This window comes from Dreissena polymorpha, chromosome 6 (genome assembly GCF_020536995.1).
Source record: "Dreissena polymorpha isolate Duluth1 chromosome 6, UMN_Dpol_1.0, whole genome shotgun sequence".
Lineage (NCBI taxonomy): Eukaryota > Metazoa > Mollusca > Bivalvia > Myida > Dreissenidae > Dreissena > Dreissena polymorpha.
Window position 1 is genome coordinate 60,770,418 of NC_068360.1, and position 27,259 is coordinate 60,797,676.

The following is a 27,259-nucleotide window of genomic DNA, read 5'->3' on the forward strand; positions in this document are numbered from 1 at the left end:
TAATTTAGTTGCTTATTTATTTCATGTGTTTCCACAAATGGTGTTGGCCTAGTAGAAATATATAACGATATATAGTATTTATTATTACAAAATGTACTTGGCAACTATATACAGGAAGGTTTTGGGCAAGGGGTTTGTTTGAATAAACACATATTCTAAATTGTCTATTATGTAATAAATTCTGTGAAATGTTAGCCAACAAGATGTCACTATACTTGATCAATGTTCAACAACAATTATTTCTAATAAAGTGCATAATACAATATCTATTGACATTTCATTTTCTTCATCATGCATGTGCAATCTTACATGCATTGCCCGTTTTTGACTTTACACGAGTTTTTGTTAACTTATTAAATATAACTTTTACCTTTTAGAGGTTAAAGTGTATTGTCTTAATGTCTTTTTAAAGTTTTAGATGTACAAATGGTGTGAATTTTATTTAAACAGTTTACATATGGTAGTGTAGTCACTGTAAGTTAATTGTTAGTGGAAGGCAGTTACTTATTTTAAACTGCCATTTAATCGGATGTTGTGAGTATATTGATTGTCAACAAGGATTTTTATGTCCCCCACTATAGTAGTGGGGGACATATTGCTTTGCCCTGTCTGTCTGTTGGTCTGTCTGTTGGTCTGTTGGTCTGTTTGCGCCAACTTTAACATTTTGCAATAACTTTTGCAATATTGAAGGTAGCAACTTCATATTTGGCATGCATGTGTATCTTATGAAGCTGCACATTTTGAGTGGTGAAAGGTCAAGGTCATCCTTCAAGGTCAGAGGTCAAATATATGTGGCCAAAATCGCTCATTTTATGAATACTTTTGCAATATTGAAGATAGCAACTTGATATTTGGCGTGCATGTGTATCTTATGGAGCTGCACATTTTGAGTGTTGAAAGGTCAAGGTCAAGGTCATCCTTCAAGGTCAGAGGTCAAATATATGTGGCCCAAATCGCTTATTTTATGAATACTTTTGCAATATTGAAGATAGCAACTTGATATTTGGCATGCATGTGTATCTTATGGAGCTGCACATTTTGAGTGTTGAAAGGTCAAGGTCAAGGTCATCCTTCAAGGTCAGAGGTCAAATATATGTGGCCCAAATCGCTTATTTTATGAATACTTTTGCAATATTGAAGATAGCAACTTGATATTTGGCATGCATGTGTATCATATGGAGCTGCACATTTTGAGTGATGAAAGGTCAAGGTCAAGGTCATCCTTCAAAGTCAGAGGTCAAATATATGTGGCCCAAATCGCTTATTTTATGAATACTTTTGCAATATTGAAGATAGCAACTTGATATTTGGCATGCATGTGTATCTCATGGAGCTGCACATTTTGAGTGGTGAAAGGTCAAGGTCATCCTTCACAAGGTCAAGGTCATCCTTCACAAGGTCAAGGTCATATATAGGGGGACATTGTGTTTCACAAACACATCTTGTTTGTTGGATGTATTTAGCTGAATTGTATTGGATGCATTTGTGAACATGATTTTCATTGGTGGTTTTATTTAGCTGAATATTACCAAGATGCATTTGTAAACAAGATTTTCATTGGTGGCTATATTAAGCTGAATGTTAATTGGATTCATTGTGTGATTTTCATTGGTCACTTATCTTTACTGCATTACATTTGTTGTGATAGGAAAAACATGTGTTTCATTTCAAGTGATCATTAGGTTCATTAAACTCTGTGTTCAGCATTGTTTTGATAATTGCAAGGTCATTTAAGTTTGCGCTGTGTGCTTTATTTATATATGTTCACCTTAATTGTTTGAGTCAATAAGACTTCATGCTTGGTTGTGCAATACTGTTAAGTATTAATCTTATTTATATTTTATTTAAATTTAGTTTTAATTTACATTTTAACTTTGCCAACAATTTCCTTTTTCAGCGTTGTTATCTCAATTTCACTTGAATCAATGTTTATGTGCCTTTATATTTAGTACACATTGTTGTTTTTTTTAAATTTCTTTCCATAGTAGTATGTATAAAGATTCCCTAGACTGTCAAAGATTTTTTTTTGAGAACTTAATTTCATGTGTTTTGTTGAGATAAAATGTCTTGAATATAGTTGATAGACTGAGACCTCGACTGCAAAGGATGCACAAAAGATTGAGCTTATCAGCTTTGGAATTTTAATGTTATGAATTTGCTGCATCAAGTAATGTTGGGCCATTTTAATAATTGGATTTTGATCTACCAATCAGAATTTAAGTAAATGGTCCAAAGTTATTTAATGTAGTAAAAGATGATAACTGACCCAATGAAATTGTGGAAAATGTGAAGAAATCTATTGAAGCACTTAAACTTAGCTGTTTATCTATGAAGAACACAAAGCACATGAACACGTTGAGAATAATAATTGATGTATGTTTATAAGAAGTTTGAGGAATACATTTGTGTTGTTATTTAAGCATTTATGTTTATGATCAAGTGTCCATTTCTTGTAGATTTTTTCATTTATACAAATGAATCCTGTCCAGTCTGTCTCAATTCTAGCCAAGTCTCAAGATATTTATTGAATATACATATTTAAAGAAAGTAAAAGTTTATTTATTTCAGTATTTATCGTTCTGTACTGTTATTGTTACCTATTGTAATGCCATGAAATGTTCTGTATATATTTGGTGCATAAATTATTTGTTCTTCTTTCCCCAACTTTTGTGATAATTATGTTATGTGTTGCTTTCTGTTGTTTTAAATTATGAGATTATGAGATAACTAGAATTTTGAAAGCCTTTGGTTGTTTACTCACATGCTAAATTCATTGAACCTGTGCTTATTGTTTGGATTGATAAAGTATTGGATGATATTGCAAATAAATGTAATTGGTAAGAAATTTTGTGATATGGCTTCAAAATATGGGACTTCCCTTATTGTAAGCTATGTGGTTTATTTTCCTATCCTATAAAATAGTTTTAGCTACATGTTCATCATATCCTTATTATTGTTTTTAACGTAATGTTGATTTAAAATCTTAACCCATTTATGCCTAGTGGACTCTCCCATCCTTTTAAATTTTATTAATTTATTTCCAAAATTAGGGATGTCTAGTATATTTATTTCTATATTTAGAATATTTCTTACACAAATTCCTTTAAGCAAACAGCGCAGACCCTGATGAGACGCAGCATCTACGCTGTTTGCCAAGGCCTTTTTTCTAGATGCTAGGCATAAATGGGTTAATCTCTGAAAACCTTCATCTCTGTATTTATTGTTGAAATTTAAATGGAATTCCTTCAACCTGGACAGTCTTGGTTCAATAATTAGGAGGATACCATTTCACTTAGCCACTTCAACCATTTTTAGCTCACCTGAGCACAACGTGCTCATGGTGAGCTTTTGTGATTGCCTTTTGTCCGTCGTCTGTCGTGCATTGTCCGTTGTGCGATGTCAACATTTGCCTTGTTCACTATCTAGAGGCCTGGTTTTAATGATATCTTGGATGAGTTCGAAAATGGTTACGTTTGCTTGAATAACATGGCTGCCAAGGGGCGGGGCATTTTTCCTTATATGGCTATAAATGGCTATAGTAAAATCTTGTTAACACTAGAGGCCACATTTATAGTCTGATCTTCATGAAACTTGGTCAGAAGATTCATCCCAATAATATCTTGGACGAGTTCGAAAATGATGCCGGTTGTTGAAAAACATGGCCGCCAGGATGCGGGGCATTTATCCTAATATGGCTATAGTAAAACCTTATTAACACTCTAGAGGCCACATTTATTTTCCGATCTTCATGAAACTTGCTCAGAAGATTCATCCCACTGATATCTTTGATGAGTTCAAAAATGGTAACCTTTGCTTGAAAAACATGGCTGCCAAGGGGTGGGGCATTTTTCCATATATGGCTATATATGGCTTTAGTAAAATCTTGGTAACACTCTAGAGACCACATTTATTGTCCAATCTTAATGAAACTTTGTCAGAAGAATTATCCCAATAATATCTTGGTCGAGTTCGAAAATGATGCCGTTGGTTGAAAAACATGGCCGCCAGGGGGAGGGGCATTTTTCCTTTTATGGCTATAGTAAAACCTTGTTCACACTCTAGAGGCCACATTTATTGTCCAATCTGGATGAAGTATGGCCAGAAGATTTGTCTTAATGATATCTTAGATGAGTTCGAAAATGGTTACGTTTGCTTGAATAACATGGGCCCCAAGGGGCGGGGCATTTTTCCTTATATGGCTATATAAGGCTATAGTAAAATCTTGTTAACACTCTAGAGGCCACATTTATAGTCCGATCTTCATGAAACTCGGTCAGAAGATTCATCCCAATAATATCTTGGACGAGTTAAAAAATGATGCTGGTTGGTTGAAAAACATGGCCACCACAGGGGCGGGGCTATTTTCCTCATATGGCTATAGTAAAACCTTGTTAACACTCTAGAGGTCACATTTATTTTCCGATCTTCATGAAACTTGCTCAGAAGATTTGTCCCAATGATATCTTGGATTTGTTCAAAAATGGTTTTGGTTGCTTTAAAAACATGGCCACCAGGGGCGGGGCATTTTTCCTTATATGGCTATATATGGCAATAGTAAAACCTTGTTAACACTCTAGAGGCCACATTTATTGTCCAATCTTCATGAAATTTGGTCAGAAGATTGGTTTCAATGATAGATTGGATGAGTTCGAAAATAATTATGTTAGCTTGAAAAAAATGGCTTCCAAGGGGCGGGGCATTTTTGCTAATATGGCTATAGTAAAATCTTGTTAACACTCTTGAGGCCACATTTATAGTCCGATCTTCATGAAACTTGGTCAGAAGATTTGTCCCAATAATATCTTGTTATCTCAGGTGAGCGAAATTACGGTATTATCCTAAAAGATGTGTGTGTTTGTTTAAAAATGACCTAAGTAGCGTAGTGAAACTGGTTGTTGGCTAATATTTCCTCAAAGGGGTAAGAACTGGTTTTATCACAGAAAAAGGATTTCAGAGTTTTTTAGACTTCTGATACAGTCAAACTAAAATAAATGTAAATAATTTAAAACCATTTGATGCACAGAAAGTGGTTTGGATATGTGCATTTTACAGTGGCAAAACTATTAAACCATTGCTTGCATGTTGCATTCGCTTTCGTTTACCCTTTGGTTAAAACAAAAAGGAAGTCCAAACATTTTTCCAGAATGTTTTAGTTCAAAGAACAGAAAACTAGTTTTTTGTTATAACGCTCGTTTTAATTTTCGGAGCTCAATTTTCAAAAGGCATTTTTCTGTTCTTCTAGCCCTATGTTGTATTGCATTCAAAACTGGTTTATACAATGTTTTAAACTTAACGCTCAAATGTTTTGGGTCTTGCGCAATTTAAGCCAGATTTTGTTGTTATCTTTTTTTACACAATTCTGAGTTGTGTTATGTAAAGGAACAGAAAATTTAGAAATTATTCTTTGTGATAAATATTAATTTACATTAATTTGATCTAGTCAATCTAAATGATGTACATCATCATGTAGTTATTGTTTCTGCAAAAGATTGTATCACATTTGTTGATGTTACTAATTACTGTATATGATTTTAATTATGATTTCATCTAGTCAGTCATCATTCTTTGGCATTTTTCAACTAGGTATACATAGCACTCATTTCTGTATTTGATGGCTTATGGCTTGTTTTTCATTCCTACCGGAAATTGTAAGTTTTTTTAGAACCTTTCAGGGTTAGTGGAGTGGCATTAAGACTTGCACTTGTCCACGCAACTGTCTGTTTTCTTTGACTCGTTCTTATTTAATTTGAGAGTTTACAACCTTCTAGACTGAAGAATCTAAATCAGTTTGTAAATGTGCAGTTGACATCGCCCCATTGCCCAATTGGGCAAATTCTATATAGAATAACACATTTTCAGATACCCAATTATGTACCTTTGCCATTATTGTTGAATTTCCACTTAAATACATGTAGGTTAAAAAATAAATGTATATAGACAAATTTGGTGTACATGGCATGCCAATGACCGGTATACTAGTCCGAACATGGGTCATGGGGGCATCCTTGTTTATGACAAAACTTATCAAAAGTTACCAAATTACAATGACATTATTATGACATAATGAAGCAATTTTTCAATGTGGCTGAAATAAGCATGTTCAAGCTTTAACAACTTTTACTTTAAACAGCATTTTTGGATGTGTGTGTTATTCACCAATGTATTATGTCATTTGTTATCAACATGAATTGCGAATTCATCTAAATTTGTCATTTGCTGTCATTTAACTGTTTTCCATACTAATAAGCATCGAGAAGAACATTTTCATTACTTACATTTGCATTTGAATAACTGCACTAAAATATATTTCATGATCTTAATGAAGCATTCGTAATTTAAGACATTGTGTATACATGTGGTATACTACAATGTTTTCTTATGGATTGACAGGTTATGAAAATTCACTCATGTTTGCAAGGATATTGAAAATAAATGGCATGTACCCTTAAAATCTTTTCGATTATAAAGAAAACAATATAAAAACATCCATTATTTAGATTTATTAAGACAGTTTAGTTATGAAATAAAAAATACTAATTGTATGATGAAAGCCAGATTGCTTATCGGTATACTTTCATCATAACTTACAAGCTGAGCGTTGCTTTCACATGTCATATAATAAATTATACCAATACTATTATTATACTTATGAAAATGGCTTTCGTTACAGATTGTTTCTATTGTATAATAATGTTAAAATGTGTTGTGGTTACATAATGGTCTAATATTTCTAAGCAGGTGTACATGTATTTATATACAAGTTGTTAACACATTCATTTCTGCATTAGTTTTAGACATTTAGCAATTTAAGACAGGCCAATGTTTTATTTATTTGCATAAACTATTTAAACTTTGTGTATTAATTTCGCCATTGTTCATATATATATATACAAATACTGTGAAATATTTGTGATGCTTTTCTCATTATTGTTTATTCCGTAGATTTTATTGGTGTTTTGCTTAATGGTTTATTTCTTGTCAGATGATACATACTAATAAATTTGCTGACATTTAGTGTTAAACTTGTTATGAATTGTAATCCCAGTCATAGTTTGTATAACGTTTTCGTTTTTATGCTCCAGGTAGGGTGGCATATAGCAGTTGAACTGTCCGTCAGTATGTCAGTCTGTCCGTCCGTCCGAAAACTTAAATGGTCATAACTTTTTCAATATTTAACATACCAACTTGATATTTGGCATGCATGTGCATCTCATGGAGCTGCACATTTTGAATGGTGAAAGGTGAAGGTCAAGGTCATCCTTCAAGGTCAAATGTCAAATATATGGCGTCTGTCCGTCCGTCCGAAAACTTTAACATTGGCCATAACTTTTTCAATATTGAAGGTAGCAACTTGATATTTGGCATGCATGTGTATCTCATGGAGCTGAACATTTTGAGTGGTAAAAAGTGAAGGTCAAGGTCAAATGTCAAATATATGGCGTCTTTCCGTCCAAAAACTAACATTGGCCATAACTTTTCAATATTGAAGATAGCAACTTGATATTTGGCATGCATGTGCATCTCATGGAGCTGCACATTTTGAATGGCGAAAGGTGAAGGTCAAGGTCATCCTTCAAGGTCAAATGTCAAATATATGGCGTCTGTCTGAAACTTTAACATTGGCCATAACTTTTTCAATATTGAAGATAGCAACTTGATATTTGGCATTAAGTGTATCTCATGGAGGTGAACATTTTGAGTGGTGAAAGTCGAAGGTCAAGGTCATCCTTCAAGGTCAAATGTCAAATATATGGCATCTGTCCGTCCGAAAACTTTAACTTGGCCATAACTTTTTATGCCTCGGATCGAAAGATAGGGGGTATATTGTTTTTGGCCTGTCTGTCATTGTATATGTGTGAGTGTGTGTCCCAAAACTTTAACCTTCTTGATAATTGTCATGCATGTGTATCTCATGGCGCTGCACATTTTGAGTGGTGAATGGTCAAGGTCAAAGGTAAAAAAAATAAATTCAAAAACTTTAACCAAAACTTTAACCTTCTTCATAACTTTTGCAATATTGAATGTAGCAACTTGATATTTGGCATGTATGTGTATCTCATGAAGCTGCACATTTTGAGTGGTGAAAGGTCAAGGTCACCCTCAAGGTCAAAGGTAAAAAAAATTATTTCAAAGGGGGGCATTAGGGGGCATTGTGTTTCTGACAAACACATCTCTTGTTCAATATTGAAGATAGCAACTTGATATTTGGCATGCATGTGCATCTCATGTAGCTGCACATTTTGAGTGGTGAAAGGTGAAGGTCAAGGTCATCCTTCAAGGTCAAAGGTGAAATTTTGCAATATTGAAAATAGCAACTTGATATCCGGCATGCATGTGTATCTCATGGAGCTGAACATTTTGAATGGTGAAGGTCAGGGTCATCCTTCATGGTCAAATGTCAAATATATGGCGTCTGTCCGTCCGAAAACTTTAACATTGGCCATAACTTTTTCAATATTGAAGATAGCAACTTGATATTTGGCATGCATGTGCATCTCATGGAGCTGCACATTTTGAGTGGTGAAAGGTCATTCTTCAAGGTCAAAGGTCAAATTTTGCAATATTGAAGAAAGTTACTCGATATTTGGCATTCATGCATATCTCATGGAGCTGCACATTTTGTGTGGTGAAAGGTCAAGGTCATCCTTCAAGGTTAAGGTCAAAGGTCAAATTTTGCATTATTGAAGATAGCAACTCGATATTTGGCATGCATGCGTATCTCATGGAGCTGCACATTTTAAAAGGTGAAATCTCAAGGTCAAGGTCATCCTTCAAGGTCAAAGGTCAAATATATGGCTTCAAAGAGGCGCAGTAGGGGGCATTGTGTTTCACGAACACAGCTCTTGTTATTGTGCTAATTTAATTAAGATTCCTTGAATTGGATCATTTGATATGATCCTTTTCATTAGTGTAATTTAACCTTTATTTTTTCCAGTTTCATTGCAGTCTTTGGTCTTATAAATATAAACCCTGTTATCGCAGTTTTGGGCATTTTAAGTGCGATCAATGGCATTGCATTCTTTGGCATTTTAATGTGATCCTTTTCACTGCAGTAGTGGGCTTTTTAAATGTGATCCCTTTAATTGCATTCCTTGGCATTTTAATTTTATCATTTTCGTTCCAGTCCTGGGTATTTTAAATGAGATCCTTTTAATTGAAGTCATAGTCATTTTAAATGTGACACTTCAATGTCGTCTTTTGTATTAAATTTGAACCTTTTCATGGCAGTCTTTAGCATTTTACAGGTGATCCTTTTGAAGTTTTCATTATAGGTTTTAAAACTACGATTCTTTCAGATTGATCATTTTCATTGCAATATTTCATAGAGTGATCCTCATTGGTATGGTCCTTTATTTTTATGATCCATATGACCGCAACATACATGTATTGATCATGAATTCATCCCCCCATCACCCCTTAACTAAGGAGCGGGCGAGCAAAAACTAAATATATATATCTATTAAAATTTCAATATACTAGTACTTTGAGGTCAGAAGGTGCATTAGAAAAGTTAATCTGTCAATCTTAGTTGAACATTTTCGCCAATTGCATTTAACAACTTAAATGCTGCCATTTTGTACAGCTTACTGTGTAAGAAAAAGTAAACAGTCTTTGATGTAAAACGTGTTAACTTTACCAAAATAAATAGAAAAAATAACAACTCTTTTTAAAATTAGATGCTGGGCAAAATTGACCACATTGGCTTTTTTTTTCATTATAGCAATTTTAGGTGCAGCAAATCCAACAAAACTCGAATCGTTTTGTTGTGCCCTTGAGGCCTTTGTGAAATTTTGTTAAATTGGACTACTATAACTATTGCTGCTTTTAAAAAAATCAGAGAAATGAGAGGTTTTTAATAATATTCATGGTGATTATGCTGGACCTCATACTTTTCAAGCCTAAAACACATATTTAATTCAATATATTTATTAACAAAAAGGCTATATATTGTAAATTGTATTGGTTATATATACAGCACATACATTGACATATATATTGCATGGACAAATGTAAAGGAAACACATTTAAATAAACAAATCATCATCAATGATTTGCGGTAAGGGACTTACAAAAAGTATAGTAATAATGAGAAATACTTTGTTCATGGTTATGTTACTGTTAATGAAGCTGCTAATGAAAAAAATGATTGCTGTAATGATCATAATAACGGTGGTTATGATAATGATGACGTTTCTACAACTGCATCTGCTGCCGATGATGATGATGTTCTTGTTGTTGTTGTTGTTGTTCACGAAAATGTATATGAAACAATGTTTAAAGACGAAACAATTTTTAAAGACTGAAGTGACTAATAGAAAAAAGGACAACAGATAATCACTCCATACATTAAATAACAAATGCACTAATTTATAAAATATTCCCCTTATTTCATTACTCAAAACAATACATCAGGAGCTAACTATTACTTTAAAATTCAAAAACAAACATACACAAACTTTAATTAAAAGCTCAACATAAATGTACATAAATTATATTTGTGTTCCATTCTTGTATTATGCGCAATCTTATACATGTACAACTATTATTCGGTCTGATAAAAACAATTCTGATAACAAGAATTTGATGCACATTCTGATTCGGTATATTCACCAGGTAACCACTCTAGGCTGTACTTCGTATTCCTTATAGATTTTCTTTAGACATTCGTCATATGAAATTATAACATTGTCAACTCAAAATACAGTTTTAAAGTTGTTTTTATATGGACAATAGATACATCTGCACTAAATAGTTATAAAATGCATTACCAATTGAGAAATATATGACCTACGCAACAATTAGCAAAATGCCTCAAAAGAAAATACTAAAATAGTAAATAGAAAAATTTGCTGTTGTTGGTTTTGTTGGTGTTTTTTTTTTCTTGTAATCCCGAAATTTATATATTACACGTTTCCTAGCACTTTACGTAAATGCGTTTGCAAGGGAGACAAACTTAAGTACTTGGCAACCAGTTTATTTGAGTAATCTCTCTTCCTATAATTATAAATTTTGCGGAGATAGTTATAGCTCATGATATACGACGGACGGGCATCTAGTATGACTTATAAAATGATCGTGAACATTCGTATTATATCCCCGCAAGCCAGGTATGTGTATCTAATACACATACATGCGCAAACTCGCCCGAATTAAATTACTCTTTAGAAGAACGGACAAAGCGGCGACAATATGTTCTCTATTTCCGGTAGCATACGTATGTAACGAGAAAATTCATGACTGTTTTTACAATATAGTATAAACTCGACAATTACACATACACGTTATCGAGTACTTTTTTTAGAATTGCAAAAAAGTATGTACCCGTAACAAAAATCATGACCAAAAACAATTTTGACAAAACAAAACAAACAAAAAATGTGACAGGAGCTCTCTGCATGCCCCCCCTCCCCGGTGTGAAAATTAAAATATACAAATACAAATTAATGTAATTTCAACCCATTATATCACTGATAAAAGTCTTATAAGACTACAAGTAAAATATAGATCAACATATTAGATATATTGCGTTCAATTATAATTATATGGACTAGACCGTACCGGTGCATTCGTGTACATATTCGTATATTCATTTTGGTATATATTATTAGTATTCGTCTCTTTTTCAGTTATCCCTTTTCCGATTTGAATATTATAAAGATTTAAAAATGTTAATTACTTGTTCACGTATGAAAATGATATTAGAAACCTGATGCAAGAACACATAATTATAATGTGGTACCGTATTGAACACTATGGGAGATGACGTCACCTAGAACAAGTGCGACACCCTCCATTAACAAACAGGACAAACAAGCCCATAATGTTTCAATTACGTCAAATTTTGAGTGATGGCGTCAGATAAGAACTTTCCTCTCATTTAACAAATGACATAAAAACACTTTTAAGATGTCATGAATCAAACACGAATAGTAAGTAAACAGATATTTCGAATGATCGATGACGTCACATTGTGAGTGATGGCGTCACGCCACGACATATAAACTTCTTATCTCCGAAAAACAAGACATAAAATTATCAATATCGAAAGCTTGAACACATAAGTCGATGACGTCAGATGAAGAGTTACGACATCATGCCATGACGCAGATGAGAGCTTTTCCCTCCACTATCTCCTCCTCCACACGTCTGCTGGTGGTGGCGTGGTCGGCACCGATGGAGAGGACGGAGCAGCCGAACACGAGTATGACGCCGACGATGGCCATGTAGAATGACCAGCCTGCAAAGAGTATGAGTCGCGTTTGGGGAAAACTGGGTTTAATGCAAGGGCGTAAAATGTCATCCCAGATTAGCCTGTGCAGTCCGCACAGACTAATCAGGTACGACACTTACCGCCTATACTGGATTTGTGTAATGCCGAGACTTCCTTAAAACAGGAAACTCCATTTAAGCGGAAAGTGCCTTCGCTGATTAGCCTGTGCGGACTGCAGAGGCTAATTTGGGAAACATTTTTCGCTTGTGAATTAAGCCCAGTTTTCCCAGAGCGCGGCTGGTATATTGGTGATTATACACAGAGTCTAGATCTATTTTTTTTCTTTCAACTGAAAGACGTTGTTGCATATATTAGTTGCGTGTTTAATAGGATCAAAAAGTGCTACATATTTACTTCTCTATGAGTGTAAGATGGGACATACAAGTACGCAACACCGTCTGAAACAAGTACGTGACTGTACGTGCCATGCGTCAAGACTTACCAAAACTACACTGGTCGTAATAGAAAGCGGAGGCCTCCTCCCCACAGTAAAACTTCACTTTGTCGGACGCCCAACCCACAGGATAGAGGACCACGCCAATACTGCAGAAAACACCTGTGGAATAATGTAATAGAGCCACACACGGTAATGGACAAAGGCAATGGAATTTCTTTCACAACATAATATACCATGAAACCTCGCCTTGCCTGACGCCAAACCGACGAAACACTACAGAAACACGAGTGGAATATTATAATATACAATGTCATATACAGAAAAACTTCAAATTGTCTCCACTTGAATGAGGATCGTTTTGTGTCCTTAATGGGATAACTCAAACTGAATGAAGTTTTGAATATTCCTAATTTGCTACTTGTTTGCAATATGTTGTGTCTGTCCCTATGATAGTGTATTTCCTTACAGAAATATTTTAACAAGGGGAACAACTCTGGAAAATAAATAATGGAACATAAATTGAACTGTTTGTAATTTTTTAAAAACTAAAGGTTCAATACTAGACAGTCGCTATTTTAAAATTGTGAGGTATTTGTGGTACCTGCTAGTTGAGGCTGGATAAGTGTGGAATTTTGAAGAATATCTAAACAATATTTTTAACGTAGGGAGATAACTGGGTACGCTCTGTTAAAAGCTTCTTTTAGTATGTATCTTATGCTGTTTTATGTCGTTCACCTGCCATGCGTTAATTATGAATATGTTGATGTTATCTGTGGTTTGATATGCTATGACATTATGAAGACTACTTATGTACAGTTTCTTTATGATTTTGAAAAAAACTATTTTTGCCTTATGGAAAAAACTAAGGACAACGGAGAGCGTATATAAATATAATGTATATATATTGGATATCGGCGTTTTCTTAATATTCCACTCACCTGCGATGCTTTGCATCAACCCTGAGAGGGTATAAATACTCTTCCCGCACATTGCCTGAACACAAACGCTCATTACTGCGGCACCCATCGTGTACACGAGCAAAATCCCGCCGATACTGAAAAAAATCAGACTCGCTTTCCAAGCGTCTGGAAACTGTGAATTCGGCATTCCGAAATCCGTGACGTACGTTGCACAGTTGTCCCTGTTGAGAATTTCCTGGAATTTCCGTAGCCGTGTGCAGCGATTAATTAGTCCGATAGTCGGGCTGAACGGTTCGGTGTCGGCTTCTTTACCAATTGCTTTACCCAAAACGGTACGGTTGTCAAGGTCAGTCAAGGTCGGTGCGAGCGTGGGCGCGCGCTCGTAACCGACCAACCATGACGGCGAGAACACGCTGGCGATCATTATCTGGGTCGTTGCTATTGACAACAGCGTCCATAAGAGTGATCGACATGTAATGATTACTTGGCACATTTTGAAACACTTATTTCGATCCGAAACAAAACTGATTCAATAGCCGAATGTCGCTGTTTTATCAGAGAAAACCCTGATTTTTATAACATATATTAAATTGCCAGATATTGTTGTTGATAGTCACTATTAAAATGTAGTTTCAGTTTAGTCACGCGGTTATTTGCGTAATTTATTGAAATGACTGCATCGTTTTTGCCATATCCGGACAATGTCGGAAATTATTCCGTAGCTTTCCGACAGCTGTTGTTATACATAGGTGATAAACAACCGTTGAAACTATTCCAGCTTAGTGTTGTTGTTTCTTCAGCAAAGCACTCGTCTTTCTTTGAAAACAGATCTACAAACTGTTCCCTCGTACAGTGTGATGTCTAACTTGCGATGTATGCCTGAAATAGATAAATGTATGATAAAAGGTAAATTATAAAATGTTACATGCACTTGCCAGTTATTTTTGTAGAAATAGTTATGATGACGATGATGATGATGATGATGATGATGATGATGATGATGATGATGATGATGGTGATGATGATGATGATGATGATGATGATGGTGGTGATGATGATGATGATGATGATGATGATGATGATGATGATGATGATGATGATGATGATGATGATGATGATGATGATGATGATGATGATGATGATGATGATGATGATGATGACGACGATAACGACGAGTATGACGACGACGACGTCAACGATGGTTAGCCTTGGGCTTAATTATCTAAAGTTTTCAAATGCCGCACCATGTCTACAAATTTTAATGTTGCTACCCTTGCCATTGAAACATTTTGATGTCAGTCAAACGCTGAACTCCGCACTACAAAACAAATGTTGGCATCAAGTCAACTATTTAAACAATTGCCGCGTCTGCTGAAAGGATAACCGTCTATTTTCTTCCGCTAGATTTATTGAAGAAGTTCTCTGGTGTTCTATCTAAAACCTGGAAGCTAAAATTAGTTAATGGTTGTAAATAAAGTTTTACAACTGGGTCTTAGAATATCATATGTAGTACAAACTATACATGTCTATTGAAACCTGTTTGGCTTTTTACATTTCATATGTCATTTCACTTGAATTTTGCATTTCAATCCAAGGAAGATAAAATCATCTGGCACACGTTTTTTGCTACTTGTATCGGTGGCAGTGATTGTACTTCTATGCACAAATAAAAGTTCCGCGTTTATAAACAATAGTAGTGTAGCCTGTTCGTACTTTCGATCCTCACGTAACATTAAGTTTGTGATTGACGCCAACACGGAAGCTCTTAAATTATTTGTGAAACCTGAAATAAATCATCCTCATAAACATTTTCAGGCACTTCAATCAACTTCAATAATCTATTAAACCGACGCATGATAAGTACATTGTTTTTCGCGTGTGAACTATTTCAGTGCTGGAACCGAATTTTGAAGGCCTTTGCAAACAGTTTGGATCCAGATGATCCGCCACACAACGTGGCGTCTCATCAGGATCCAAACTGTTTGCTATTCTGATAGTATTCTTTGAAAAAAATCGAAGAAAATGCTTATTTTAGAAATTCTGCTGACGACATTTTAGCAGACGACAAATTTCCCAGCATGCTAAGGATTAAGTTCTAACTTCGAACACGTCTACCACTACAACAACAGCTACCATCAGCACAATACAAGTAGTAGTTGGTTCTTTCATTATTTCCTTATTACAACTTTCAACAATTCATATCTGAAAACAACTACTCTCACTAACACTTAAGTGTGGTGTCTCTCCTATTAAGACTAACGCCATCAAAATGAAACAGGGTTTATGTGCAAATACGTCAAAAATAGCAACGGTTGAACCGCTCATCATTTGCGAAACAGCCAAACATCCCAGGCGAAAATTGAACGCTTTGATAAGCAGATTAACTCTAAGGACCTTATCTTAAGTACCGATACAGTTTGGTATTTACCGTCGTCTAATTAGACGTAAATTATCATCAAACCAATCGCATTATCGATTATGACGTCATATGACGTTCGATTACATCAAGTCTGAGTCGATCGAAACACTGTATCTCAAGTAGAAGCAACAACTTAACGATACTCTGCAAGTCTTAACAGGATGTCCAGTTAGCTTACTATGGTTAGCACAGAATCAACATGTTTACCAAATACAAACGCACATTAACATTAAAGAGACTTTAAAGGGGCCTTTTCACGTTTTGATAAATTGACAAAATAAAAAAAAATGTTTCAGATTCGCAAATTTCGTTTTAGTTCTGATATTTGTGAGGAAACAGTAATATTGAACATTATCTTAAATATCCATTATATGCATCTTTGGACGATTTAAAAACCTGAAAATTATAAAGCGTTGCAACGCCGAACGATTGAATAATTTGGAGAGTTCTGTTGTCATCGTTATATTTTGTGATGCTACGAAGATTGCTTATATCAAGAACAATACCGCTCTTATCGCATGAGCACGGATGGCCGAGTGTTCTAGCCGACAGACTTTCACTCCAGAGGTCAGTGGTTCGAGCCCAGTGGAGGGTGACTTTTTTCTTTCTTAAATTTTATTCTTGTTTTTTAACTGGAGCTTTTTAGATTCAATGTTTACATTTATCAATATAAAGCATTTAATGACAAACTTCAATCAATGCCAAAATCTGTGAAAAGCCCTTCAAAATCTTACGTCCTTTTCATAGATTTCAAATAAACGCATAAACAGTTTAACATTGATGTTTTTTTGTAGTTTCTGATGAATAAAATATCAATCTTTACGCGCTCAATGTCTATGAACATGTACCTCGTAATTTGTAAATGATATCACAAATTTAGCGCGGTAAAATTGAGCATAGATGAACAGTTTATGAAGCACTTATTCCGCATAACTTTATCGTTAGAAGGTTTTATTATTTGCAAGATGAGATAGTAGTTATGAGGTCAAATAATAGTGGTAATGGTGACGACAAAATTAGCAGTTTCATACAAAATGTCACGCGTCTACTTATCGTTTGAAAACTTACCTCAATTTGCCTCGTTTGGGTGATACAGCTATTTTCGCTCTCTATATATGATGCATTCAATAACTGTGCTATATTCCTCTCTTATTTCATAATGCATAAGCATTAGCCATACCTGCATGTAGATGATATTGATGATAACGTGAGTTCTAACTGTTAGCAAAGAGCTAAGATTTCCTTGATTAATATAAGACGATTTCATCCTTTCGATAAGAAAAATCGATGACCCAGCGTTTTAATCATGAAAGTCCGTAGTCTAATGTCTCAATTTTTATAAATATGCTCTGGCCTAAAAAATCAGCATATTGCATCAACTTTAACACTTTCAGTGCTGGAACCGAATTTTGAAGGCCTTTGCAAACAGTTTGGATCCAGATGAGAAGCCACAGAACGTGGCGTCTCATCAGGATCCAAACTGTTTGCTATTCTGATAGTATTATTGAAAAAAAATCGAAGAAAATGCTAATTTTAGAAATTAAGCAGACGACATTTTAGCAGACGACAAATTTCCCAGCATGCAAAGGGTTAATGCTTACGGACTCGAGAGTATTTCAATAAGCATTAGGCTTTTGATGCAATTTAGCTAAAATAAATAGGTTTGAAATAACGCTTATGTAATGAAGTAACTCACTTGCAACACAAACTAAATGACACAACTAGACCTCCGTACATTTCAGCTATGCCAGCTACAAATGTGCACGAAAATGACAAATGAACAAATGGCTTTGTCTGCTGTACGTCCCCTGTGGGTTGGTAGGACTGCATGTCACAAAATGACACACCCACCTGAACGAAATATGAGTGACAATGGTAAAAGACTGCTTAATAAGCTGATTCATCATCATCATCATCATCATCATCATCATCATCATCATCATCATCATCATCATCATCATCATCATCATCATCATCATCATCATCATCATCATCATTCACGTCTTCATCCACATCAGCACCACAATCGCATCCAACATCAAACAAACAGGTGTTTATGCCACAGCCCACGGCAAAAACAAACAACAAACAACTGTTTCTAATTCAGAGCTTATCTAAGAGTGTATCACATGCCCGTTGAAAACACGATACCATCATTAGTAACCCCCGAGCATTTTTACAGCTAGAAACAGATGTTCAATTTTGGTAACGAGTTAAATGAACAACATTGTACATTTGAATGTGTAGGTATTTAATTACATGCTTATAAGAATCATCATCATCATCATCATCATCATCATCATCATCATCATCATCATCATCATCATCATCATCCTCACCATCGTCATCATCAACAACAGCATTAACAACAACAACAACAACATCATCATCCCCCGGATCCTTCACTAGGCAATGAGTTAGTATCAATATGATGGTGATAATGTGTATGATCATGAACAATTCTCCTGCTGATCATGATAAAACTGGTCATCATAAAAATGGTGATAATGCTCATAACGTTGAAATTGCGGCTGCTGCTACAAATTATGTTTTCTTAGATGATCAAAATCATTCTGCACCACTGCAATGCTTTAATTTCAGTGAACACCATCGTTGAGCTGACACCAAAGTGCGATAGAACAGTGCAATCTGCCTTGTAAGTGATATATAAACGAATGAGACCTTACTCACTTTTCTTATTCATTAAAGGGGCATTTTCACGTTGTGGTAAATTGACAAAATTAAAAAAAAAGTTGTTTCAGATTCGTAAATTTTCGTTTTAGTTATGATATTTGTGAGGAAACAGTAATACCGAACATTTACCATTCTCTAAAATAGCCTGCCATTATAATTTTTATGCATCTTTTGACGATTTAAAAACCTGAAAATTGAAAAGCGTTGCAACGTGAAACGATTTAATAATTTGGTGAGTTCTGTTGTTATCGTTATATTTTGTGAAACTACGAGGATTGCTTATATGAAGAATAAAATACATGTTTTAGTGTATGAGCACGGATTGCCGAGTGGTCTAAATGGGAGACTTTTGAATACAGGACCCCAGGGGTCAGTGGTTCGAGCCCTCTTGACGGTTACATTTTTTACTTTTTTAAATGATATTCTTGATTTTTTTACTGGAGATTTTTAGATCCAATGTTAAATTTTATCAATATAAAGCAGTTAATAACACACTTTAATTCATGCCAAAATCTGTGAAAAGGCCCCTTTAATACCTCGCCGAACACCTTGTTTAAATCACTGCATCAGCATTCCGAAGTTCGTGTTGACTTAATGAGGCTATTAGCATGTAAGGTAACTGTCGAAACAGTCAGGTCGTTTAATTTTGCGATCGCACGAAGTGGTAATTAATATTAAGTGGACAGGTTGGTTAAATGCATAATGAATAAATCGAATCGCCATGCTATCATTTGAGAATCCATGCCAATTCATGCATCTCATATATTTTGCGTGTTCACGTGTTTATACATGTTAGAGTAACCTATCAAATGTATATATGTGTTTTGGTTTCGATCTGATTTTTTAAAACCTGTTTGCATCTTCAATGTTCATGATGCTTCGTTTTGGTTTTTAATTAATACCTAATATCCTTTGTCGTTAATAAATTTGTGTTACGGAAACATAACATTTAAAATGAATAAATTTCGTTAACTTGTTACAGTATACAACAAGTAGTTCTGTATGGTTTGTATACCATGCATACACAAAATAATACTCCAAACATAAATAATACGTATGGTATCCATATTATCCCTTGTTCGGGTTCTCTTATTTTGGCATTAAAGGAAGTAAATGTAATATCGCTGAATATTTTAAGAAAATTATAACAGATGTAACGGGAAACATAAATGACATCGCTGCTAGAAAAAAATGTACTTCTCTTAAATAACAATAATTATATTATAGCACAATACCTTGAACGTTTCGTGGGTAGTGTGAATCCACAAATCAATAATTTAATCCTTGTAATTCACAAAAGAAACTAACATTAATTCCGCTCAGTGGTTAAATACTCAATTATTTTGCGATCTTCTGACTGTTTCCATGTTATCGTCTGCTTCAATGAACATTTTGGACCCTTCATTGATGTTGCTTCGCGAGTTGTACTATTTAGACTGGTCGCTAAAACAACTATAAGAATGACTGGTCGCCGGAGAAATGGACAAAAATTGCAGTTAACGGAAAAGCATCAACATAATACATCAACGAAATACATGTAGTACATTGTGTGCATACGTGGGGATATTTTGGAGTCACTCTTTCGACCGGGTTGTCGCTTGGTCGGTCAATCGATTCGTCCTCATAAGTAGATCGAACTATTGAAATTGAAATTAAAAACATGGCATAACCGTAAACGACTTGCAAGACATTTTTTCCACCCCTTTTATCAGTCTTATACCGATTTTATAGACAATGCCGATGACAAAGCGACTTCGGAGTACAAGTTACGTATCTGTAAGAAAAGATCTGGTTTACGCGCCTTTACAAATGCAAATTAAGGTATAGTTTACCGGAATCCGATCATAAAAATACAGTTCTTTGAAACAAAAGAAGTGTATTCGGTTAAGGCATATCATATGAATTCGTTTATTTTTATGACATAATCACACACACACACACAAAATCTGACGTTTTACATACAGATTCCCATTGAGAAAAACAGAAGAAAGTAAAGAATACTTTGTTGTTTTACATGCGCAATTGTTCTGTTGGTGGTGGTTTGTTTTTAGCGTATGTTTATCACAAAAGGAATAAGGAATGAAGTCTTTTCAATGCGTTAAAAACCAAACATATTTTTAAATAATGTATCACAAATAATTAACCAATTTATGCCTAGCGTCTAGAAAAAAAGGCCTTGGCAAACAGCGTAGACCCAGATGAGACGCCGCATGATGCGGCGTCTCATCAGGGTCTGCGCCGTTTGCTTAAAGGAATTTCTGTAAGAAATATTATAAATATAGAAATACATATACTAAACATCCCTTATTTCGGAAATAAATTGATCCAATTTAGAAGGATGGGAGAGTCCACAAGGCATAAATGGGTTAAACGTAACGCAGATCTCTGAGCGGAACGCCCCTTTAAACATGAAGCCTGAACAACTGGTGTGTTTTATCTGAAATCTTCCGATGCTTAACCAATTCGCTGAGAATATTTGCGCTTCGCATAAATAACCCGGAATTTATCGATATCCCAATATCATTTGCAAAATACAATTTGCTGACTCATCGTGTAAATCAATATCCGACTAAGGCTGCGAAATGAAAAACTGGATTCAATATTTATCATCCATACATTGAGCCCGAGTAAGTGTCCGTGAGCACGTTCGAGTTTGTGTCAACCATGCATTAATGTCGTAATAGGTTATTTGAGTCCGTAATAGTAAATGTTCATTTGTATGTTCAAATTAGTGTTCGCGTCCGTGTTCAAATTAATTTTGGAGTCATAGGTATTTGTTCAAGACAGTGTTTGCGTCCATACGGGGCCTGTTTTCGTGCCCGTGCTAATGAAAGCGTTGGTGTTGGTATTCTACGAAAATGTGCTCCTTATTCGCGCATGTCAAATAAACTGATCGTATTGGTAAATAAATGTTACTGCTTTATAATCTTTAAATACGTTCTATGCATGTGTGTGGTATTCAGTAATACAAGCAAGTTAGTTGAACTAAAATTGTAATGCTGCATACAATGCTGAAACCATGAATTAACAATTATGAACATCAATAAAGCTGACATCCACGTTTACTATAAACACGTAAGCTCTGTTATTTCTATGAAATAATAATAGGTCAGTTTATATGCATGGAAGAATAAAACGAAAAGTGTTGTCATAGAAACGCGCACTTTTCCACGATGAAGATAAAGGCTAATAAAACAATGTGTTTTATCAACGTTCATACACAAACGCCCTTTGTTGTGGAATAATGATATGCTTTATTTCTGCTTCGCGTTATAAATTCGGTTTATACATACAATGGATATGGTTGTTTAAGAAAAAATCTTGAACACGTTCGAAACGGAAATTTTGATGAATTGTAGTAGTAAAAGTAGTAGTAGTAGTATATTACTACTATTAGTAGTAGAAGTAGTAGTAGAAGTAAGAGGAGTAGTAGTAGTAGTAGTGGTAGTAGTAGTAGTAGTAGTGGTGGTGGTGGTGATGGTGGTGGTGGTGGTGTGTGGTGGTGGTGGTGGTGGTGTGGTGGTGGGTGGTGTGGTGGTAGTAGTAGTAGTAGTAGTAGAAAGTAGTAGTAGTAGTATAGTAGTAGTAGTAGTAGTAGTAGTAGTAGTAGTAGTAGTAGTAGTAGTAGTAGTAGTATAGTAGTAGTAGTAGTAGTAGTAGTAGTAGTAGTAGTAGTAGTAGTAGTAGTAGTAGTAGTAGTAGTAGTAGTAGTAGTAGTAGTAGTAGGTGTTGTTGTAGTAGTAGTAGTAGTAGTAGTGTAGTAGTAGTAGTAGTAGTAGTAGTAGTAGTAGTAGTAGTAGTAGTAGTAGTAGTAGTAGTAGTAGTAGGTGTTGTTGTAGTAGTAGTAGTAGTAGTAGTAGTAGTAGTAGTAGTAGTAGTAGTAGTAGTAGTAGTAGTAGTAGTAGTAGTAGTAGTAGTAGTAGTAGTAGTAGTAGTAGTAGAATAGTAGTAGTAGGTGTTGTTGTAGTAGTAGTAGTAGTAGTAGTAGTAGTAGTAGTAGTAGTAGTAGTAGTAGTAGTAGTAGTAGTAGTAGTAGTAGTAGTAGTAGTAGTAGTAGTAGTAGTAGTAGTAGTAGTAGTAGTAGTAGTCCGTAGTAGTAGTAGGTGTTGTAGTAGTAGTAGTCGTAGTAGTAGTAGTCGTCGTCGTCGTCTGTCGCGTAGTAGTGTAGTAGTCGTCGTAGTCTAGTGTGTCGTTGTTTGTTGTTGTCGTCTGTCGTAGTAGTCGTTTAGTCGTGTCGTAGTGTCGTAGTCGTGTCTCGTCGTAGTCGTCGTAGTCGTCTTCGTAGTGTTGTTGTGTCGTCGTCGTCGTGTCGTCGTCTAGTTGTGTCGTCGTGTCGTAGTCGTCGTACGTAGTCGTAGTGTAGTGTCTCTCAGCGTCGTCGTCGTCTCGTAGTCGTAGTGTAGTAGTAGTGTAGGTGTTGTTGTGTTGTATTAGAAGCAGCAGCAGCTAGGCTGCTGCATGCACAAGTTGTAGTATTAGAGACAGAATGTTGTTGGTAGCACGAGTATTTTAGTAGAAGAAATTTAATAAAAGTGTTTACGGTTTATGAACATAAAATAAAGAGCTTTACACGAACAGTCTTTTAGGTGCGTGCCATATAAATTGTCCATTAGGCGTATGGGACACGATTGATTTTTGTCTGAGACGTTTCAAGCACCTTTATCTCTGGAACCCCTAATTGACCCCTATCTTGATTATCCGGGACCATTAATGCCGACTGACACCACTGGAAGCCAGACGGGGCTTATAACCAAGCAAATAACGCTTATATTCAAGCCGTATCTTGATTTCACGCGAATAACTCCGTTCACATTTTGCGTGAAAATGTTTGCATTGGAAACATCTGAAGTAATTTGATGACCGAGACATAAGGGCGATCTCGCAAGCAAACACATAACCTGAGAAAACTTGGCGTAATGCATGTGTGTAAAATATTGTCCGAAGATGAGCAGCTCGCACAGACTAAGGAGGAACTTTCCTCTTGAATTATTCGTATAAGAAGAAAGTCTCTTTTAACCCTTTCACACCCAGAAGCAAAGTCAAAATGAGTATGTGCAAACAGCATAAAACCAGAATAGCCTGCGAGTAACTCGCAGTCTGTTCAGGTTTTATGCTGTTTGCTGCTCATCAGTATCTAGGGGTTAGAAATGAAACCTTTAAAACTTGAATCGAGTTAGAAAGGTCTTTAATTTAATTTAACTTTCTAAGGGACTACAAATGCGTCACAATTTGTATCTAGTTGGTAAAGGGTTTAACGAAAAATCTGGTCTATGCGTAAAGTGTCGTCCCTGATAAGCCCGTGCGGATTACACAAGCTTATATGGCAAGATACTTAACCCTTATAGCGCTGGAACCGGATTGTGAAGGCCTTTGCAAACAGTTTGGATCCAGATGAAACACCACAGAACTCATCAGGATCCAAACTGTTTGCTATTCTTATAGTATTCTTTGGGAAAAAAAATCAAAGAAAATGCTAATTTTTATAAATTCAGCAGACGACATTTTAGCAGACGACACATTTCCCAGCATGCAAAGGGTTAACGCACGTGCGCGAAGCCCAGTTTTCCCAGAACGCGGCTGATAGTTTTGCGTTTACATTCCGGAGCCCCAATGTACTATTTGCCAGTGCCACAACAGCATGCTAATACTTGCATCGTTACTAAAACGTCAATTTCAACAATTTGTATGAATAATAAAATAGCATGTTACTTGTCGTTTCAAAAAATCTATTATACTAGAACCTAAAGTTATTGTCAAAACCCCTTTAACTCCGAATTCGTTGTCTGAGCCAAAGTAAGATTGTGCAATGTAATTTACGAATGTGTAAAGAAAACATTAAAACTCAATTAAATAGCCACCTGTCTAAATAGGAATCGAAATAATGTCGACGAGAAATGAAAAGAAAACACACCCAAATAGTATTTACGAAATGTTTTTTTATTTATCCACATTTTAGTATTCTCCATTTACTGTGTACGTTTTAACACAGAACATCACCATTTCGGAAGTGGCCACTTTCAAATATATGCTGGATGGAAACATACAACTGTTTACTATGATTAACATACATACCAATACTAAAAACGTAAAAAGTTTATTCTATCCTTACCGTTTGAAAAATAAGTATCATAGGTCTTCTGTCCACATGATATCTGTTATAAAGTCTGACTATCCTCTGGTTTCTTTCACAGGATTATCCGCTAATTTCTGACACAGGATTATCCATACATTTCTGTCACAAAACCGGTTACATATTGCTTTCAACAAGGACGTACAATGACAAATACCATTAACCAAATAGTTAATACATGCTAGTAAACACCGACTGTTGTTTATCCATGAGTCACTGGATGTATTATTCACTAGCCCATAATATACCTATGACGGGTATGGATAACTACATCCGATATTAATATAGTAACAGGTATATTTTACATTGATTTAAATTGTCATTTGATATACTACTGTTAGTTGAGTAACCCTGCAGAAATGTGATACGTGTTTACGTTTTCACTGGTTCGTTGTATACTGGGGCGTAGCATATGTTTGAATGGTTTCCCGAAAGCGCATCGTATGTAGCAGTATAAGAAGCCCAGAATGTTCGGAGCTGTTGCTTTTGTTTCAGATGTTGAAGTGATGGTTGTTTATTATGGTTTATGCGGTGGTGGTGGTGTTATGTGGTGTTGATCATGGTGTAAGTGGTGGTGGTTGTGGTGATGACGATGTTGCAAGTAATGGTGATGGTTTGGGTTGTGTTGTGGATGGTGGTGGTGGTGGTGGTTATGCTCATCGTGGTGATGGTAGTGGTGCTGTTGGTGGTGGTGGCGGTGGTGATGGTGGTGGTGGTAGTGATGGTGGTAGTGGTGGTGGTGGCGGTTGTGGTAGTGGTGGTAGATAGATATTTAAGAAAATATAGGAGGTGGCGTAGGTCTTTATCGACTTAACGCCGACGTTCAATGTGCTATGTGCTATGTGCTTCATACACTGGGTGGCCACTGATAGACCCAACATTTGCCATAAAGCATTTACAACTTCGCGAAATTTTCATTGTATAACAATACAGTTCTGCACTAAAGAGTACCATCTGATAAATGGTGTGCCCTTATATTATACCTCTGACAATCAGCTTGATATAATATCCGAGATTTATGTATCGAGCCTAAAAGAGCTTCATATATAATTTGCAATTCAATTATAATGCTTCCCACGGTAAGAAGTAAAGAAATACGGATGCAAACATCGAAAGATAAGAAAACAAATATGATTTTTATTGCTTTTGTTTTCTCAAAAATACTTGATTTACTTAATGGTACAATTAAATAACCATCATTTATATTTCGAGTCCGTATGTGAAACACACAAATACTAATTTTATCTGCAGCTTTCCGCTGCAATGACAATGTACGAGAGAATCCTGTTTCCCTTACAAACAGTACAATACATAATCGGAGTTGTAGTTTGGACGGGGCATTGATTAGTTCATTAAAAATTTTGCCCACAAAATGTGCGTTTTACCAATATTCCATTAGAAATTTTAACTTCAGTGAGTAAAACACTTTATTCAAGAGATCCAAGGAAATATTTTTACACACGTCAATAAAGTTAAATTAAACAGTCGTTGTTGAAGTCTTTAAAAAAAAACTAGTCTAGGCACAGGCTAATCTGGGATTAGACTTTACGCACATGCATTAAAAGCAATTTTCCCTAGAGGAAGACTCAATTTAAACGTCTTTTCACTGAATATGAGGGCCACTTTACCAGTCTATGAAGCGCCAAATCAACTAGCGTCACCATTGGGCATGACCAACACATTCAGCACACTTGAACATGTTAAGTAGCGACTTAACTTGGTAATCGGTGATGAATAGAAGTTAGGCGTCGTACGGTTTTTTGGTACATTCACTTACGAGTCAACTATTGACTGTTTCACTTATATGAATAATGATTATAGTGAGATCCCCTCTCAGTCAATGACTTGTTGTGAAGTTACATGAAAAGGTCTTACGTACACAGTTTTATATATGATCTGAAGCATAGCATTATTACATAAAAAATTTCTTATGATCAACCTATAAAATAATATAAAATATATCAATTTAATAAACGTCGTGAAAAATGCAGGGTATGTTGTAGTTGATTAGCTGCAAATATGGTGATGAAAAAACGAGGCCAACGACAATAATGATATTTGTGATGATTATGATGATGTTTATAATTTTCGCATGACGATAATTACGTTGAGTAAGACGAGAGGTAGGAGGAGGACGACGACGACAATGATGATGTTGATGGTGGTGGTGATGCGACTGCTACTGATTATGATAATGCGGCTGCTGAAGATGAAGAAGATGATGATGAGGACGAGTAGGACGACGAGGATGATTATGCTGCTGCTGATGATGATTATGATGATGATGACAAGACGGAGAAAAATGGTAGAAATTGATTAACGGAGGATGAATTGTTTCTTTGATATTTCTTTTAAGTTCATGTGAAGGTTAAATATTTTCACCACAAGTGGATAGGCCTCTGACCACTAAGAGAATAGGCGACTTTTA

General features: G+C 35.4%; 1 protein-coding gene across 3 annotated transcripts; it reads right to left on the reverse strand.

Moving 5' to 3' along the window:
* Positions 1-9,911: 9,911 nt before the first annotated feature.
* On the reverse strand, positions 9,912-25,196 carry LOC127835435 (LHFPL tetraspan subfamily member 2a protein-like). Of its 3 annotated transcripts, none has more exons than XM_052361864.1 (4): positions 24,811-25,196; positions 13,607-14,467; positions 12,714-12,827; positions 9,912-12,238 (listed from the first exon to the last, which is right to left on the reverse strand). In XM_052361864.1, the coding sequence occupies exons 2-4, from the start codon at positions 14,079-14,081 to the stop codon at positions 12,093-12,095; spliced, it is 735 nt and encodes a 244-aa protein (XP_052217824.1). In that variant the 5' UTR covers positions 14,082-14,467; positions 24,811-25,196; the 3' UTR covers positions 9,912-12,092. The 3 variants fall into 3 exon arrangements, with proteins under 3 accessions (XP_052217824.1, XP_052217823.1, XP_052217825.1); XM_052361863.1 differs by lacking the exon at positions 24,811-25,196 and adding an exon at positions 19,937-20,123; XM_052361865.1 differs by lacking the exon at positions 24,811-25,196 and adding an exon at positions 17,076-17,238.
* Positions 25,197-27,259: the final 2,063 nt, after the last annotated feature.